Raw genomic sequence first — 18,291 nt, 5'->3', positions numbered from 1 at the left:
GAAGCCATACTTAGATGTAAATATTGATGTTATTGAACCATGCAAATGAGGAATACAAAACAGTTTTCAGTAGATATCCATCCATGGCTTTTTAATATGTTGCCTTTCATCACTAATACTCGTTTGCCTTTAAAATTCTAACAAAATCAAAAGTTTGACTTGAAACAAAGTGACCATATTCCTATATTATCATGAAATATGTATACACTACCTGTCAAAAGTTTGGGGTCATTAGGATTTTTAAATGTTCACCTGTTTACCAAGGCTGCATTTATTTAATCAAATACAGAACAAATTGTGAAATGTTATTGTACTATAAAATAACTGTTCAAAAGTAGTTCATAATTTAATTTAATAATTTATTCCAGTGATTTTAAGGATGAATTTTCAGCTTCATTTCTTCAGTCACAGAAATCCCTTTAATATTAATTAATATTATTATTATTGGTGGTAATTACTGGAGTAATAATTTTGTTTGAAACTACATTCAATAAGAAAATAGTTAAATAATTCATCAACTAATAACTAAACTAATATAATTTTAATAAATATTTAACAATTGAACCATTTTTTTACATTTAATAAATGCCACATTAAAGAACAGAATAATTTTTATATTTAAACAACTAGTAGTTTTAATATTAATTAAGATTCAGCCAGAAACAGAAAGAAAGTAAAAGGTAATTAGCCATGTTGTCTATTTAGGATGGGGTTACCCATGAAGAGCTGTCCACATACGCAGACGAGGTGTTTGAATCACCTTCTGAAGCTGCCATTAAAGAAACAGATGCCAGTCGAGCGGGAGATGAGCGGGACCTGACGGGGAGTGCCCTGGAGAAGACCGAGCTGGAGCGGAGCCATCTGATGCTGTCAGTTTATGATTATATTGTTAACATTTTAAGAAAGCTGGATATTTAAAAATCTAGGCTCATATTCACAAAACATTTTATCTTACATTCAGAGTTCTTCTAAATAACAGTAGCATTTTTCACCAAGAGTTTTTTCTTGAACTACTATAGTGGGGGAAATAAGTATTGAACGTGTGACCATTTTTCTCAGAAAACATATTTTTAAAGTGCCAATGACTTGAAATTTTCACCAGATGTTAGTAACAACTAGGGCCAGACAGCATCTGCTGACATTTTTTTGCTATTTCTGCTGAGAATTTTGAAAAAAAAAATATATATATGCGGATTTATGTGGAATTATTTTGGGAGTATCATAACAAAAAACTTAATATATAAAATAAAAAATATTATCCTTTTAACTTGTATTTGATGTTTATGCAAATCCAATAAGATCCACTTATTTGGTAAACAAAGCAAGTCTCTCATATAATATATCTACTATAAGACTGAAAATATTACTTTACAAACTGTATTGTACATAAATGATACAAACATTTTCATTTTAATCAATAACATTACTGAATTGAGTTTAAATCTAAATAAATATACATTTACACAAGTAAATAAATAGACTCAATGATGGGATAAATATCTGCAGAAATTTGTTTGGGTCTAGTAACAGCCAAAGATATCCAAATATATTAAGTTATGCATATTAAAATGAAATGACGCAGGGGAAATGTATTAAACACATGAAGAAAGGGGGTGTCAATTCAGTGAAAGCCCAGACAGCAGCTGAAATCTCTCAGTAATTATTCAGCAACCTTCTGTCCCTTTTCATTCATTCATTCATTTTCTTGTCGGCTTAGTCCCTTTATTAATGCGAGGTCACCACAGCGGAATGAACCGCCAACTTATCCAGCAGGTTTTTACGCAGCGGATGCCCTTCCAGCCGCAACCCATCTCTGGGAAACATCCACACACACACACACACACACACACACACACACACACACTATGGACAATTTAGCCTACCCAATTCACGTGTACCGCATGTCTTTGGACTGCGGGGGAAACCGGAGGATCCGGAGGAAACCCATGCGAACATGCAAACTTCTCACAAAAATGCCATCTGAGCCGAGGTTCAAACCAGCGGCTCAGCGGCCTTCTTGCTGTGAGGCGACAGCATTATACTGTGCCTCTACATTGCCTGTCCCTTGTCATTAGTAGATTAATATTCACTGCTTCAGTTCAACATCTACATTATCAGGATTATGAAGATGAAACCAGACATTTCAGCAAGACAATGGTCCAAAACACAGCCAAGAAAACTCTCAAATGGTTTCAGAGAAAGAAAATCAAGCTGTAGAATGGCTCAGCCAATCACCTGGCTTGAAGCCAATATAACATACAAATTAAAGATCAGGTTTGATAAACGAGACCCACAGAACTATCAAGACTTTTACACGCTGTTGAAGTCTGTAAAAAAAAAAAAAAAACTCACACCTGAGCAATTCATGTGACTTCATTCTTTTTATGAAAGGTGTCTTTAAACTGCTCACCAAATAAGCCTTTACATAAAGTATTAAATAAGTTACAGTATTTCAGTACTTTCTCCTTTTGTCATGTCATCGTTATTACACATAATTAATTATTAATATCTAATTAATAACTTTTCTTCTGAAGCAAAGGTAACAGATAGATGACAGTTTGTGGTTTGGTCTGAGCAACTTAAGAGTTCTCTTTACTACTCTTGACCCTTCACAAATTTAGGAGCTAGATTTAATGATAAAATATATTGTTTAAAAAAGTTCAGTTTTACATTTAAGGACCGAGACCCCCATTCATTTTAATGATGTTCTTGTTAATCTGCTAGTTATGAGCCTTAAAGTGATAGTTCACCTAAATATGACAGTTGTTTCATCATTTGCTTTTTCTCCACTTGTTGTTTGAGTTTAATTTATCTGTTGAACACACAGGAAGATATACTTAAGAGTGGGAAAAACTGGCCATTGACTTCCATAGTATTTTTTTGTTTGTACATGTCAATGACTGCTTTTTTCCCAACACTCTTCAGAATGTCTTGTTTAGTGTTTAACAGAAAGAAGAAATTCATTAACATTTAGAAACTGTTGAGTGAGGAAATTGGAAGGAAATGTTCATTTTTGGGAGAATTTGCCCTTTAATTCAATCTTATTGTGTATTTTTCAATTTTAAGTTTTAAAACATGAGTGTGAGTAAGTAATGAGGATTTTTATTTTACATATCGGTGTTGAGCTATCCCTTTAAGACCTTTTGTGAATACTAATTTCTGTATCTCTGCCTCTGTCTCAGGCCTCTGGAGAGGGGTTGGCGTAAAGCAAAGGATGGTGCTCTGGTTCAGCCTAAAGTGCGCTTACGGCAAGAGGTGGTGAGTGTGACTGGGCAGCGGCGTGGTCAGCGCATTACTGTGCCTGTTAAAAAACTCTTTGCTAAGGAAAAACGTCCTTATGGGCTTGGCATGGTGGGGAAACTGACCAACCGCACCTATCGCAAACGCATTGACAGCTATGTGAAGAAACAGATCGAAGACATGAACGACCACAGGTATTTACCACAGTGTTGCTGGAGCTCTTGCAGATGTTGACCATTGTGATAACGTCATATTTTTGGGCGCAATTGTACAATTTGCGATTGAATTAAAGGGATAGTTCACTCAAAAATTGAAAATGACGAAAGGAAATGATGTTTACTCAAATTTTAGTGGTTCAAAACTTTTAAGATTTTCTATTGTCTGTTGAACACAAAACAACATATTCTGAAGAGTGTTGGAAAAAAGCATCCAATGACATCCATTATAGGAACAAAATATGCTATGAAAGTCAATGGCTGTTTTTTTTTTTAACAGAAGAAGAAACTCAAACAGGTTTGGAACAAGTAGAGAATGAGTACATTTTATTTTTGGGTGACCATTCCCTTTAATTCTAGATGTCTGTACAGTGTGATGAATTGGCATTTCATCCAACAGGCCTTTCTTCACATATTGGATCACCTTTGTTCATTTGTTGATTACCGTCTTGGCGGTTTCCATCTATGGCATTGCACCAGTGGGCTTTTCACAACATGAGACTGTTGATTCTGTAAGCCAAACTATGTTCATTTGGTTTTGTTTCAAACCAAGCTTGTGTTTAACTTCATATATAACCTGGTATGTCATCTGATTTTAGGTCTTACGAAACAAAGGAGTTTATGAGAATGTCAGATTCATGCAGCAAGAGAACTTCTGGGTTGGGCCAAGCTCGGTAAATATATCTAAAGCACTTAAAGTGATGGTTCAATCTAAAATTCAAACATAAAATTTTACCCTCAAGTGGTTCCTAACCTTTTTGAGTTTCTTTATTCCTCTCCCCCTATCTTTCCTTTAGCAACCCAACCATTTTACAATTGATTTAATATTGCAATAAAGTTCCATAAAAGGAGACACGGTGGCTCAGTGTGGTTAGCACTGTCACATCACAGAAAGAAAGTTGCTGGTTTAAGTCCCTGCTGGGTCAGTTGGCATTTCTGTTTGGAGTTTGCTTGTTCTCACCGTGTTTGCATGGGTTTCCCCCACAGTCCAAAGACATGCGATTTCTCAGTACTTGGTTGCAGCTGGCAGAGCATCCGCTGTGTTAATCATGTGCTGGATAAGTTGGCGGTTCATTCCCCTGTGGCGATCCCTGATGAATAAAGGGGCTAAGCTGAAGGAAAATTTACTAAATGATAAAGTCCCATTAGAAAACATTAATCAGTGAATTAACTTGTGCAGAAATAACTAATTTACTAACTAATTAAGCATTTTTAAATGAGTATTATTTGTAATAATTAATATAGTTTTATTATTAACATAAAAAATTAAAAACTGTTTTATTAACCAGTTATGTTTATTAAAATAAGACTTTTAAAAAAATAGAAACACAATACATTTAATATCAAAGGAGGTATTGCAAAAAATAAAAAACATTTAAAAAAAACAAACAAACAATTTTTATATTTTTATTTTTGTCTTGGTATTTCCTGTGAAATTACATTTTAATTATTATTTTGCCCTAATACATTAATTTGGGTGTACTCGTTTTTGGACAGTGATGTTATTTATTTATTTTTTTTACATTTATTTATTTATTTATTTATTTATTTATTTATTTATTTATTTATTTATTTTTTTATTATTATTTTTAACAAAACATACAGGCTGAAAAAAACAATATAATGAATAAAATATAATTATATCACGGCGATGCGGTAGCGCAGTGGCTAGCACATTAACCTCACAGCAAGAAGGTCGCTGGTTCGAGCCTAGGTTGGGCCAGTTGGCTCAACTGAGGTGACCCTAGAATAATAATGGGACTAAGCTGAAAAGAAAATGAATGAAATATATCAATTCAACTACCCTCACCCCTCCCCTGTGGTCTCTTTACACTGGGGTATCCAATGAATAGAAGGTAACAGAAAAACAAAAGCAAAATACAGTATCAAGTATCAGTTATACAAATAAGGTATCATTCTGGATCCTGATCATTATTTTGTGGAATAAACATGGACATTTTGTCAGCAGCTGAAGTCCAGATCTTTAATGTATTAATTTATACCAAGTTCACTCAAGCTGTGGATAATTTCAACATTATAATGTCCTGAAGTTGTACCAACCACTTCCATGTGTGCAAATTATGTAAAGGCAGGCAATGTTGGGTTAGTAGGTTTTTTTTTTTTGCAAAAGTTATGCCAGTCAGCCAAACAGCTTTTTGGAGCTTGGTAAGATTCAATGAATCACCGCTCAGTAATACAATGGAAGGATTTACCGGTACGGGATATTCAATGACTTTAGATTAGATAAGATAACAGAGACCTCATTACAAATTTTTGTACTTATACACATTCCCACATCATATGAAAAAAAGATCCAAGTTCTTGTCAGGACATTTATCACAGACTAAAGGAGGCATTGATATGATGTCTTTTGAGTCGGGTCCAGTAGGTTCTATGACAAAAGTTATAGTGAATGACTTGATGATTGGGATTTTTTTATGTTAAGTTTTTGTTGTAGTTGTTATATTTGTTGTAGTTTGGGCTTTAGTACTTACTAATTTAATGTGTATGCACAGATATATTATTATAAAGCATCTTATAGAAAATATGAATTTGAAAGTCATTAACATTAATATATTATATTGATAATTATATTAATTTACTAACTAATGATATAATTAATTATATTATATAATAATATAATATAAAATATAATAATATTATATAATAATATAATAAATAATTATATATTATATTAATTTGTAAACTAATTTATGTATTATAACAATATCAATATGATAATATATAATAGAATTTTATATAATAATATAATATGATATATATTTTATAACAAAAAAATAAAATAAATACAATTTGAAATATCAATAAATAGTACAATAGTATACAGTAACTCTACAAATGACAAAATCTAACAGTTAGTTGTTTTTTGTGTCCTGCAGGAGGCGCTGATTCACTTGGGGGCGAAGTTTTCCCCCTGTATGCGACAGGATGAAGAGGTTCACCAGCTCATCCAGCAGAAAAAGGCCAGCGAAAAACACTCGGCCTGCTGCGTCCGCAATGACCAGTCCGGCTGCGTTCAGACCTCTCAGGAGGAGTGTTCAGTCAGTTCCTCCTTTCACATCACGTATGCACTTTATTATATCCACTCCAGCTATATTTAACCAAACGTCCTTGTAATTTTCTCAGAGCACTCTGGCATTATGGGTAAAGTGGCCTCAGCACCCAAGTGCTCCAGTTCTAGGGGATAAAGTGCGTCAGTACGGCTCCGTGTGCCATCAAGACCCCAGGTACATTTATAATCCTCTTTATTTTCTTTTTTTAAGCTATCCTCATCTTCTATTGGATGACTATTTATTTTGTGTATTAATAATGTTAGGATTTGTCTGGAGCCTGCCTCTGTTTCTCCTCATGTGTGGCCTGATGACATCAGCAAGTGGCCGGTGAGTGTGAAACGGTGATCAGTATGACCATGCATTATGTACAGTGCCCAACAAGCAGTTTTTGCAAACATTTGTGCACCCCTCCTTGGTTGCATAATAATGTGCTCTTATGTTATAAGAGAAGATCGCAGTGAAATGCCATTCTGTTTCTAGAGAAAGCTAGATAATGTCATGTTTTTCAGACAGAAATACATAGTGTAGCAGTATTGAGATGTGTGAAACTAAATTGAAACTGAAAAAATAGGCTATGCAAAAGTTTAGGCACTCTCTCTTTTTAAGAGCATTTCAAAACCAGTAGTCACTTAATGCTGATTGATTACGACACAAAATTGATTTGAATGACTCAGTCTACCTTAACAATCCTAACAGAGGTGCAACCAATCGTGAAAAAGGATATTTGAGATAGCTGATTGCTAGTTGTGCTTCTCTTTATTGTGAACCAGAAAGTAGCAACATGGGAACCTCAAAAGAACTTCTTAATGTCCTAAAAACTAGGATAATTTACCAACATGAATTAGGAGAAGGATTTAAAAAGCTTCCACAAAGGTTCAAAGTCTCCACAGTCAGAAATATAGTAAGAAAATGGAAGGCCACAGGAACAGTTCTTGTGAAGGAAAATGTGCTAGACCAAGAAAAATAACTGAAAGGCAAAGGTGAAAAATGGTTAGAATGGTCACAGAGAAACCAAAGACCACCTTTAAAGAGCTCCAAGAACATCTTGCTGCTGATAATGTCATTGTAGATCATCCCACCATCCAGCACATCCTCACAAAGAACAGCTCAATGGAGGGTGATGCAGAAGAAGCCTTTTCTGCAGTCGTTTGAGGTATGCAAAGTCTCATCTGAACAAGCCTGAATCATTTAGGAAAATATACTGTGGACTGATGTCACAACAATAGGAGCTTTGCATGACCTGAAAAGAACAAATCATTCCAGAAGTAAAACCTGCACCCTACTGTAAAATTTGGTGGAGGGTTCTAGAAACCTTGTCAGAGTTAAAGGCCGCACGGATTTCACCCAGTCACAACAGATTCTTAAGAACAATGTTCAGGAATCAGTCAAGGGTCTGAAGTTACAGCAGGGACCAAAAGTCCCTCAGTTTTAGATCTACCAAGGAATTCATAATCAGAAACGATTCAGTTTTCTAGAATGGCCATCCTAGTCCCCAGACTTGAACATCATTAAAATTCTATGTATTTTTAAAAAAAAAATTACTGTTCACGCTGTGCACCCATCCCACCAGACAGAACTGGAGAAATTGTGCAAAATGCCTTCAGCAAGAATTCAGGAACATATCCTTGACTATAAGAAGCATCTACAGGCTGTTACTTTAGCAAAAGGTGGCTGTACAAAAGATCATTTTTCTATTGGAGTGCCAAAATTTTTGCACCTGTCTATTTTTGTTATAACTTAAAATTTATTTAATCAACAGATGCAATGAAATTGATGTCAGAACTGAAATGGTGCTTTTTCCCTAGGGTATAACATAAATCCAAATGAGTTGAAAGGCAAGCAGACTATGGCTTGCAATTATGAAAATGATCAGGGGTGGCCAAACTTTTGCATAAAACTGTAAATTAGTACACAATTCACGGATGAGGCACTCACGGGTCTCTCCTTTAAATTAGTTTTTTTCTATAGGATGCTTCACATTTATATATTTGTGCATATATTACATTAGATTAAATTCTATTCGTCAGTACCAAAGCTGAAATGGGAACTAATTTAACAAAACTGCTTAAGATAAGGGTTCAAGAATTAGCCTGCCTAAATTGATCTGTAAGGGGAATATATAAAAATGTAATGTTTTTTTTTTCTTACAATATTTAGTTCAAATTTAAATGTATTGTCTTTCTATTCCTATTGATGTTAGATGACCACACTCTTACAGAATTAAACCCTAATCCTAACTGTTTAATAAAGCTGATTGCTTGTTCAAATGTAGCAAAATATAGTATCTTTATTCACTCTGAAATAGATTAAAAAAATATTTATTTTCAAAATGGGCTGTACTCAATTATGCTGTGCACTGTAATTTTAGTGCTTCATTTATATGCTGTTATACTAGAGCTTGGCAGTATGGCCAATAATTTATCACAATTTTTTATATCAGTTTTTCAACAATTCTCATGGTAGATGTCAAATCTAAATGAAAGGCAGAATTTTGAGTGCAAGTTAAAGTTTTAAAGCATTGCTCACCCCAAAATTTACTTGCTATTTACTCAGTGGTTCCAAATCCTTTTGAGTTTCTTTATTCTGTTGAACATAAAAGTAGATATTGTGAAGAATGTTAGAAACCACTTACCACTTACTTCCAAAGTAAGAAAAACAAATACTATGGTAGTCAACGGTTATTTTAAAACGGTTGTTTTTAGAATTTTTTTTTTTTAAATAACTTCTTTTGTGTTCAGCAGAAGAAAGAAACTCAAACAGGTTTGTGATGGGTAAGGAGGAAATTGTCATCAAATTCTATGAATACAGAGTTTGTATTTTTGGGTGATCTTGTTAAAATGTTCTGTTGTCAGAGCATGACGTTATGTTATCAGTTTATGCTCCGAAATAAATAGTACATGTAAAAATTGTATTTAAAGGGATAGTTTACCAAGAAGTGAAAATGTACATGCCATTTAGTCACCCTCAAGAGGTTTCTCAAAACAAAAACACAAAATACGATATTTTGAAGAATGTGGGAAACCTGTAACCATTCACATCCATCTAAACTATACATTTAAATATTCTGATTTTAATTTTTGTCAATTGAAACGCTCTCATCCTTAATGTCATGCATTTACAGTATATCATCATAATCTATATAGCTCCTCATTACAAGGTTGAAATGTAATTATGCGAATATATCTAAATACTAAATGACAGAGACATTTAAGTTTGATTTTAGATTTGAATTTTAAGCATGATCCTCAAACAGGATAACAGATAAAGGCAACAAAAAGATTATATCAAAGCATGTGTTATCATTTTATGGACAGAAAATTATATTTTTAATAATTATTGTCATTTTTCTGTTTTGTCTCTGTCAGATATGCACCAGGTACAGCACAGGGAATCACACTAACCTGCCTCACATCGACTGCGTCATCACTGGTCGACCCTGCTGCATCGGAACGAAAGGAAGGTTAGGAAAACACCTTTATTCATGTTAACTTGATGGTATCATCTAAACTATGTAATAAAAAATAGACGTGTGCTTTAAATCAGACTACAGTTGCAGTACAGTAGAGTACAGCACATGTTAGGGCAGTGCAATATTGGAGAAAACTGACATTGCCATATTTAATTATTCTGCGATACATATTGCGATATTGAGCATACTTTCACTAGATGAAATGAATGGCTCTATTTGGAAATAATTCATAATTTCAGATTAATTGGGATTGTGTTTTGTAGTTTAGTGACAACAATAACAATTAACAAATTTGAAATATTCCTATATAGTCTACATTGTATAAATAGAATTAATCTTCCTTAAAGTTAAAAGCATTATAATTAATGGCCTGAATGTTTTAAACTGGCTTAAAATGCCCACAGACATTAAAAACAAACGCAAATAATAAACATGTTGGTTAACTTCAGTAAAATTTTGCAGTGAACATATGATTTCAACTGTGAAAAATACCAACTTGACATTGCAGATACTGCAATATCTGCGATATAACTATTGTGGACGGGGACATTGCCATATTGATGCTGAAACAATATAATGTGCGGCCCTTGTACATTATTAAATAAATACATGAACTAATATGAACTAATGAAACCTTATAGTAAAGTGTTAACCCTGTAATTATAAAAGCTATAAAAAACAGATGTGCTGCCTAATAATTTTGTGAAAAAAAAGTGATTCGAGATTTGTTGATAAACAGAAAGATCAGTGAAACAGCACTTACTGTACTTGAAGCAGCAGTGTATTGTTACATTATACTGTAAATGTGTTTGAAGTTTGAATACTCTCCTGCTGCCAACATTTTAGTTTTTTTTGTTTGGAGTTTACAGATATTTTTCTGAAAAAAGCATAGCGTATGAAATTCTTTTTTCAGTTTTGGTGTTTCCCAGCCGTTTCTGTCTTTTGATCAAATTCTAGACAAATAAACGTGTGCATTTCTTTAAATGAAAAATCTACTAAGCGCAAACTTTTGAGTAGTAGTTTTTGCAAAAACAACAACAACAACAGCAACAACAAAAATTATTTCCTAATTTTAAATGAGAACAATATGCCAGCAGGGACTGACAGAGGTCATATAGTAACAATATACATTAGTATAAGTAAGGGTGACAAAGCTGGTTATTGTTCTGCTGAAGGACAGCAAATGTTAAAAAACTTCAGACATGGGTGGAGAGTTACATTTTACAATTTTCTATTTGACATTTAACAATTAATCTTTGTAAATACTGATTTACTTCACATTTTTAAATTGCCAATTTATTGTTAATACAGTTTATATAATGTAAAGGAATACAAAATAAAATATAACTACAAAATATGAAAATTCTAAAATACAAAAAATATAAAATATGCAATAAATCACATTTTCACTTTATCTTGTGTAGGTTAGTGTTTAACTTATACCAGAACTTACCTGCACACATACATCATTTTGCACAAATACATGTTTGCAGATACATGCTGCAGTGTCAATGATGTTAGTATACTTGTGTTGTCCAATAATTAGTTGTTTGTTTTGAGCCGTGTTACAGAATTTTCAGTGTCACATGTCACTTAAATCTGGTGTCACAAACTTACTAGTTGTTTATTTAGTTTCTTATTATTTTCTTTTATTCGTTTTAGCAATGCAAAAACTCTGAGAAAAAACAACAACAGTGACAGTATCTTACAAAATGAAGAATTTTCGAATTAACTTAATTGAACTAAACACCCAAAAACATCATTATGCATATGTCGACTCCTCAGTTCGTTTGTCAGTCACTTTTAACGGTGCCACAGCACACTCCACCATATTCTGTAATTTTCAGTGGCACCTGACACAATCCGCTGTTAAATGCCTAAACCTCTAGTGACATATGTCACAATCCACTGGCACAGCTCCTGAAATCACATTCCACTAAACACAAATTGATATTGATATTGAACCTGTGTGTGTGCGTGCGTGTGTGTGTGTGTGCATGTGTGTGTGTGTGTGTGTGTGTGCGTGCATGTGTGTATGTGTGTAAAATGAATGAATAATGAATGTAAACTATCAATTTATAATCTGAAACATACATTTTGACATAATTTAAAAAAAAAGTATGTGTATGGATAATAAATCAGTTCAATATTCAATTTAGTAAAATTAACAAATCTTCAAAAAATTTGTTAGTATATTTCATCAATTCACAACACAACTAAATATTGTGAGCAATTATTTGATGAGTTTTATATTTTGATAATGTTGTACATTTAGAGAGCAATGTAAAATTGTAAAAAGGTGCTAAATTATTCACTTGTGCATTGTTTATCATTTTAATGTACTCTATGTTTTGTTTAATTGAATATAAATCATTCAAATTTAAGTGTGATTTGCACAGGTGTGAGATTACATCGAGAGAGTACTGTGACTTCATGAAGGGATACTTCCATGAGGAGGCCACGCTCTGTTCACAGGTCAGTAAGCATTTCTTCCTCTTGAGTTGTGACATTTTGTATGCAAACACACACACACACACACACACACACACACACACACACACACACACACACACACACACACACACACACACACACACACACACACACACACACACACACACACACACACACAGCTATGGAAACGTAGGTATGGTAGGGGTTTGTAAAATGTCAGTATTTGTGATGCTCTATAAATGACTGACAAAATTTTGGAAACAGTTTAAGCTTTGAACAGTTGGTCAAAATAAAATGTATTTTATTTTATTGTGCTTTAAAATCATGGTTATTCCACCAAATACTGGTTCTTTGCTCATATTAAGTTTAAATATTGGTGTTGTGTTGTTTAAAGTGAATAAAAACAAGACTGACAACATGGCACATTGTTACAAAAATGATTTTTTATTAGAAATTGGAAGAATTGTCATCAGTTGTTCACAAAATGGAGACTCAAACACATAAACATCAATTGTAAATTTTGAGAAACTGATCATTTTAAGGTGATCTCTTATTTTTATTCGATTTTCTGCTGGTTTATAATGAGTGTCACTACAATGTGCAATCATGTAAAACACCAGCAGGGGGTGTAGAGATCTACATTTGTCCCAGTATCCATAATGTCAGTGTACAGACAAACCTTTAGCCATGAATTGTAATTTGTGTAATTACGGATAAAACTGATGATCTGTTCTCAGGTTCATTGCATGGATGATGTTTGTGGCCTCCTGCCTTTTCTGAACCCAGAGATCCCAGACCAGTTCTATCGACTCTGGCTATCTCTGTTTCTTCACGCCGGGTGAGTAGGAGGAAGCGTGATCCGTCACAGGGGGGCCTATTGTGAATTTCCCAATAAATTAAATGCAGTGTCAGATTACTGTCCTGACAAAGGTAAAGCCGTGTTTGATTGATAGAGAAAGTCTCTGTGTCTCTGCAGGATCCTGCACTGCCTGGTGTCTGTGTGCTTCCAGATGACCATTCTAAGGGATTTGGAGAAGCTGGCAGGCTGGCTGAGAATCTCTATCATCTATATCCTCAGCGGGATTACGGGCAACCTCGCCAGTGCCATCTTCTTACCGTACAGAGCAGAGGTACAGAAAAACCTAATGAGTCTAAATCAGGGATCATTGAGTTTCTTTGTTCAGTAATGAGATCATGTAACTAATTTGGACCCAAAAATTTTTAAAAGTTTAGTTCAGCCTTTCATAGGTCTTTAGGATATTGGCTGGATAATTCTTATAGACCACTTATTCTAAAACACCTCAATTATTATTAATCACTAAAAATGTTTTTTTTTTTATTAAAAAATAAAAAATAGCACCAATGGATTAAGGGAAGTTTATTTATAAACTAAATTCGAGAGGATCACAGGCTTATGATTGCTTGTAGCTGGTCCCGCATTATTTAATTTATGATTCACCAATCAGATGATTCCTAATAAATACTCTAAGTTCCATATTACAGCCATCTTCGTTTTGAAGAATCCCCCATTCCACCCCTACTCCTCCTCCTTTCCTAGATAGGTGGCATGGTGGCCCAGTGGTTAGCACAGTTGCCTCACAGCTAGAACGTCACTGGTTCTAGTCCTTACCAAGCCAACCAACGTTTCTGTCCGGAGTTTACACGTTCACCCTGTGCTCACGTGGGTTTCAACAAATCAGCATGCTCCTATTAAGTAGTTATCAGTTAAGAGCAATCCCTATCTGTTCATTAGCTACTACATCACGGGAGTTCTCGAGATCTACCCGATCTCAAACTCCCCTCTCACCTTGCAAACAGGAGGGAGCCCCAGGCTCGAGGATTTTACAAGCTCAGAGCTCTCTCCCGGGACAGCATGCCAAACAAGCCCTATAATCAAACATCAGCTAAGTGTGAACTCTTGAAACCGAGCAAAAGTACTGTTACAAAGCTTTTTGAATTGTATTTGCATAATTTTAAAAACTCTACACTAAAATCCAAATTAACACACATACGCACTGTTTTACAATACAGAATTATTTTATTAAATACGATAATTAAAGAAACAATAATATTTAAGTATTTAACAATATTATTTAATAAATGGCACCTGCTAGTATTAAGGGCCCTATCACACTGTACACCTGGCGTAATAAGGCGCTAGACATGTTTGGTGCGATTTGTTGCTATTTTGAAACCAGCACAAGCCTTATTTTTACGTTTTGCAAAACATTGTTTAAATAGCAAATTCACTTCGTGGACTCATGGGCGTTTCGGTCTAAAATAGAGGTGTGTTAAGGCACATTGTTGTCGCTTTTTTGATGAAGTAAAATACTGCGCCATTGACCATCTAAAAGCTGCTCTAAAGTCCAGCGCAGAGCCCATTAGTTATGCACCTATGTTAGCCCTAATGCTTACACATTGCTTAGTACACACAGGATGTACAGCAGTACACAAATAAATAAAAAAAAAAAAATTAAAATGCTACTGCATTGGTATAGTGTTATTATTTGTTTACTAAATACGAGTTTAGATTTGTCCACCTGTCAGGTTTTGGAGAAGTTTGTGTCAATATATGGGACATAAGAATAAATGTGTGTTTGCATATAACTTAGTTTTTTGACCACACTTCGCTATTATAGTTCATTTATTCGTTTGTTGGAAATTAGAATCGAGAAATAGAAGTAGCTTTGAAACAAATCTTTGCGCTGCACAAACTAAATTAAATATGTTGACTAATGGATGTCTTCAGTGGAGTGCGTAAAACTCTGTTTCCTTATCCACAAAAGTAAAGGAGTAAAGTAAAGAGAAAGAGAAAGTAAAGAGGCCGAATGGAGGAGACTCATTCTTTATCCTTGCGTTGCAGATCAGCTGCTAAATTTAAATCTGCTTGCGCTGAGCCAGAGAAAGATGTGCTTGTGATTTATTAAATAACATTAATTTTAGGTTTCAGACATTTAAAGCAGTATTCATGCTAGCAGAATATAACATTTATGGTTTGTAAAATAGAGGCTGATGTCTATGGAGATGGCAATAATAATTATATTTAAACATAATCAGAAGGTGTGTTTTATTCACCTGTGATTATTAAACTGTATAAACAATGAAATTCTTATTCTTACATATATTTGAGAATTGTAACATTAGCTATTTTACAATATATTTAGGATGTTTGTCAATTTGAAAAGTGAAAAAGTAACATATTATTAAAATATATATTCATAAATCATATTCATAAATAAATCATCAGGGTTACAGTGTGTTGCATGATAGACTTGTTGCGACACCATGGAAAGTTTAAAAAAATGACACTTTTTACATAGCTGGAGTTAATAAGATTTGAGTCCTGGCTGGACTGTTGGCATTTTTTTGTGGAGTTTGCATGTGCTCCGCATAGTGGCGTGGGTTTCCTCTGGGTACTCCAGTTTCCCCCACAGTCTAAAGATATGTGCTAAGAGTGAATTGAGATAACTAAATTGACCATAGTGTATGAGGGAGTGTGAATGTTAGAGTGTATGAGTGTTTCCCAGGGTTATGTCTGGAAGGGCATCCCCTGCATAAAATATATGCCGGAATAGTTGGTAGTTTGTTCCACTGTGGTGAACCCTGTTAAATAAGGGACTAAGCTTAATCAAAATAATTGAATGAACTTAAGCAGGGTTTCAAATTTAGACAGAATTAAAATTACAATATTTTTTGCTATCAGTCATACTGTTTGCTCTGGATTAAATAAAAGATTTATTAGAATACAGACTGACTGATCGATATACCCAAATTAAATTATAGGTTGTATTTAACCACTATAGAGACATGCATCACAGTGAGTGGTCAATTTCAAAAGAAGTGTCCAAGGAAAGGCTCTGTAAATGTCATGAGCGATTAACTGCCGCTGTTGTCCTGGTGCATGGTGCAAAAAAAGTTCAAATATATAATATAATATATGTTATAAACATCTTTATAAATAAACTGCATATTTGAAGTCTAAACAACAACGTTCTCACATTAAAAAAACTGTAAGAATTAAAATGACATTAGTATTGTAGAAGACGGAGTGAAATTGTGTTACAGATACTGGCAGAATAATGCATAATTAACTATATATACTGAATTGTCTATTCAGGCACATTTTTAAACTTTAAAACGCTATTATTTTTATTATATGTATATCCATCATCTTTTACCTGCTTCTCTGCTGTTAAAATTATTCATTTTATAAGTGTGCAAGTGCAAGTGATATACACATAATCTTTATCGATGATACCCATCATAATCTATGATGTCAGTTGAGCTACTGGAACGACGTTCAGATTAGCCTCAAACTTCACAGCAATACCTGAACGTCTAATGCATATGGCACATCAAACTGTCACACTGTAATAAGTTATATTATAAATAAATATATTTTTAAGTGTAACAAATAGAAGTAATTTTTTTAATTGATCTAAAGGCTTACTTTTTACAACATTTATAGCAGGAAGCAGACATATTTGACTAACCACCTTGTTCCAATGTCCCAGACTGAAAGAAATGATGTCTGCAAAATTGTTGCAAACAATTTATATGGGTTGAATTTAAACTAACAAATTAAATTTAGTAATTTTGAACTTAATTTGTTTGTTTAAATTCAGCCTAATTAAACTGTTTAAGACCATTTAACTTAAAAAAAAATCTGTAAATCCAATGAATCATCATTGAATGTTTTTTTCAGTGCAGTTTATTTGAGGAGGTTCAGTGCAGAAATGTCTCTCTCAAGCCATAAAACGTTATTCCCTCTGCTTCTGATGCCAGGTGGGTCCGGCTGGCTCTCAGTTTGGCATCTTGGCCTGTCTGTTCGTGGAGCTGTTCCAGAGCTGGCAGATCTTGGCACGGCCGTGGAGGGCCTTCACCAAGCTCTCATGTGTAGTGCTGTTCCTTTTCGCCTTTGGCCTGCTGCCCTGGATAGATAATTTCGCTCACATCTGTGGCTTCGTCTCGGGCTTCTTCCTGTCCTTCGCCTTCCTGCCCTACATCAGCTTCGGCCGCATGGACATGTACCGCAAACGTCTACAGATCCTCGTGGCACTTACCCTTTTTGTGGGCATCTTCTCCAGCTTCGTGGTACTCTTCTATGTTTATCCAGTTAAATGCGAGTGGTGTGAGTTTCTCACCTGCATCCCGCTGACGGACAAGTTTTGTGAGAAATACGACCTCAATGCTCACCTCCACTGAGGCCTTGCAGAAATAGGGCTGCGCTTGAAGGCATCTGGATGCCAACTCTTGACTCTTAAGCTTATATAAAATACACTCTTTTTATACAATGTTGTTTCATACGGAAAGTTTTATTGTTTTTAATATTTCTCCGGCTCAGAGAGTCCACCCCAGGAGGGAAGAATAGCCAGTTGTGCCTTTTCATTGACTACCAGCTACTGCCATATCCGAGTCCTGTTAGATCAGAGCACTTTTGGAGCAAACCTGTGATGCATGTAGTGCTACTACTACAAAGGTTAAATTCGGTAGCGTTTTAGCTACCTGTTCAAAAGTAAGAGAACAAAATAAATTGTGACAAAATCACAAAGTTTGCTGTCATGTTTGGCTGTTTTTCCACTTTGGTCCCACTTTATCTTAAGTGTCACTTATAACTGTGAACTTACAAGGTAGATGTGTAAATAGTATATAACTACAGTGTATGTACACATTGGTACATAGTATTTACTTGTGTAATACTGGTGTAACTACACATGTAACAACACACTGAATAGTATGTGTAAGTTCATATGTGTAACAGGACATTAATAACACATTCTTTGGTAAACTACCCCTGTAATGTGAATTACTGATGTGAGTTTACCTTAAAACAACATAT

At 34.4% G+C, this 18,291-nt stretch overlaps 1 protein-coding gene across 3 annotated transcripts in view; it reads left to right on the top strand.

Moving 5' to 3' along the window:
- The window catches only part of rhbdf1b (rhomboid 5 homolog 1b (Drosophila)), a 76,403-nt gene extending 58,400 nt beyond the window's left edge, over positions 1–18,003 (top strand). For all 3 annotated transcript variants that reach the window (XM_087276137.1, XM_087276136.1, XM_087276139.1), the window contains 12 exons: positions 706–869; positions 3,183–3,434; positions 3,856–3,967; positions 4,055–4,129; positions 6,356–6,517; positions 6,603–6,703; positions 6,793–6,856; positions 9,895–9,989; positions 12,398–12,473; positions 13,190–13,290; positions 13,429–13,582; positions 17,238–18,003. In XM_087276137.1, the coding sequence (XP_087132263.1) occupies positions 706–869; positions 3,183–3,434; positions 3,856–3,967; positions 4,055–4,129; positions 6,356–6,517; positions 6,603–6,703; positions 6,793–6,856; positions 9,895–9,989; positions 12,398–12,473; positions 13,190–13,290; positions 13,429–13,582; positions 17,238–17,657 (1,776 nt within the window). In that variant the 3' untranslated portion in view covers positions 17,658–18,003. The remainder of the gene's footprint in view (positions 1–705; positions 870–3,182; positions 3,435–3,855; positions 3,968–4,054; positions 4,130–6,355; positions 6,518–6,602; positions 6,704–6,792; positions 6,857–9,894; positions 9,990–12,397; positions 12,474–13,189; positions 13,291–13,428; positions 13,583–17,237) is intronic.
- Positions 18,004–18,291: the final 288 nt, after the last annotated feature.

The sequence above is a fragment of the Danio rerio genome, chromosome 12 (genome assembly GCF_052040795.2).
Source record: "Danio rerio strain M-AB ecotype USA chromosome 12, GRCz13ab, whole genome shotgun sequence".
In the NCBI taxonomy this organism is placed as follows: domain Eukaryota; kingdom Metazoa; phylum Chordata; class Actinopteri; order Cypriniformes; family Danionidae; genus Danio; species Danio rerio.
The sequence above is the reverse complement of the archived record's forward strand: the minus strand, read 5'-3'. Positions and strand labels throughout refer to the sequence as shown.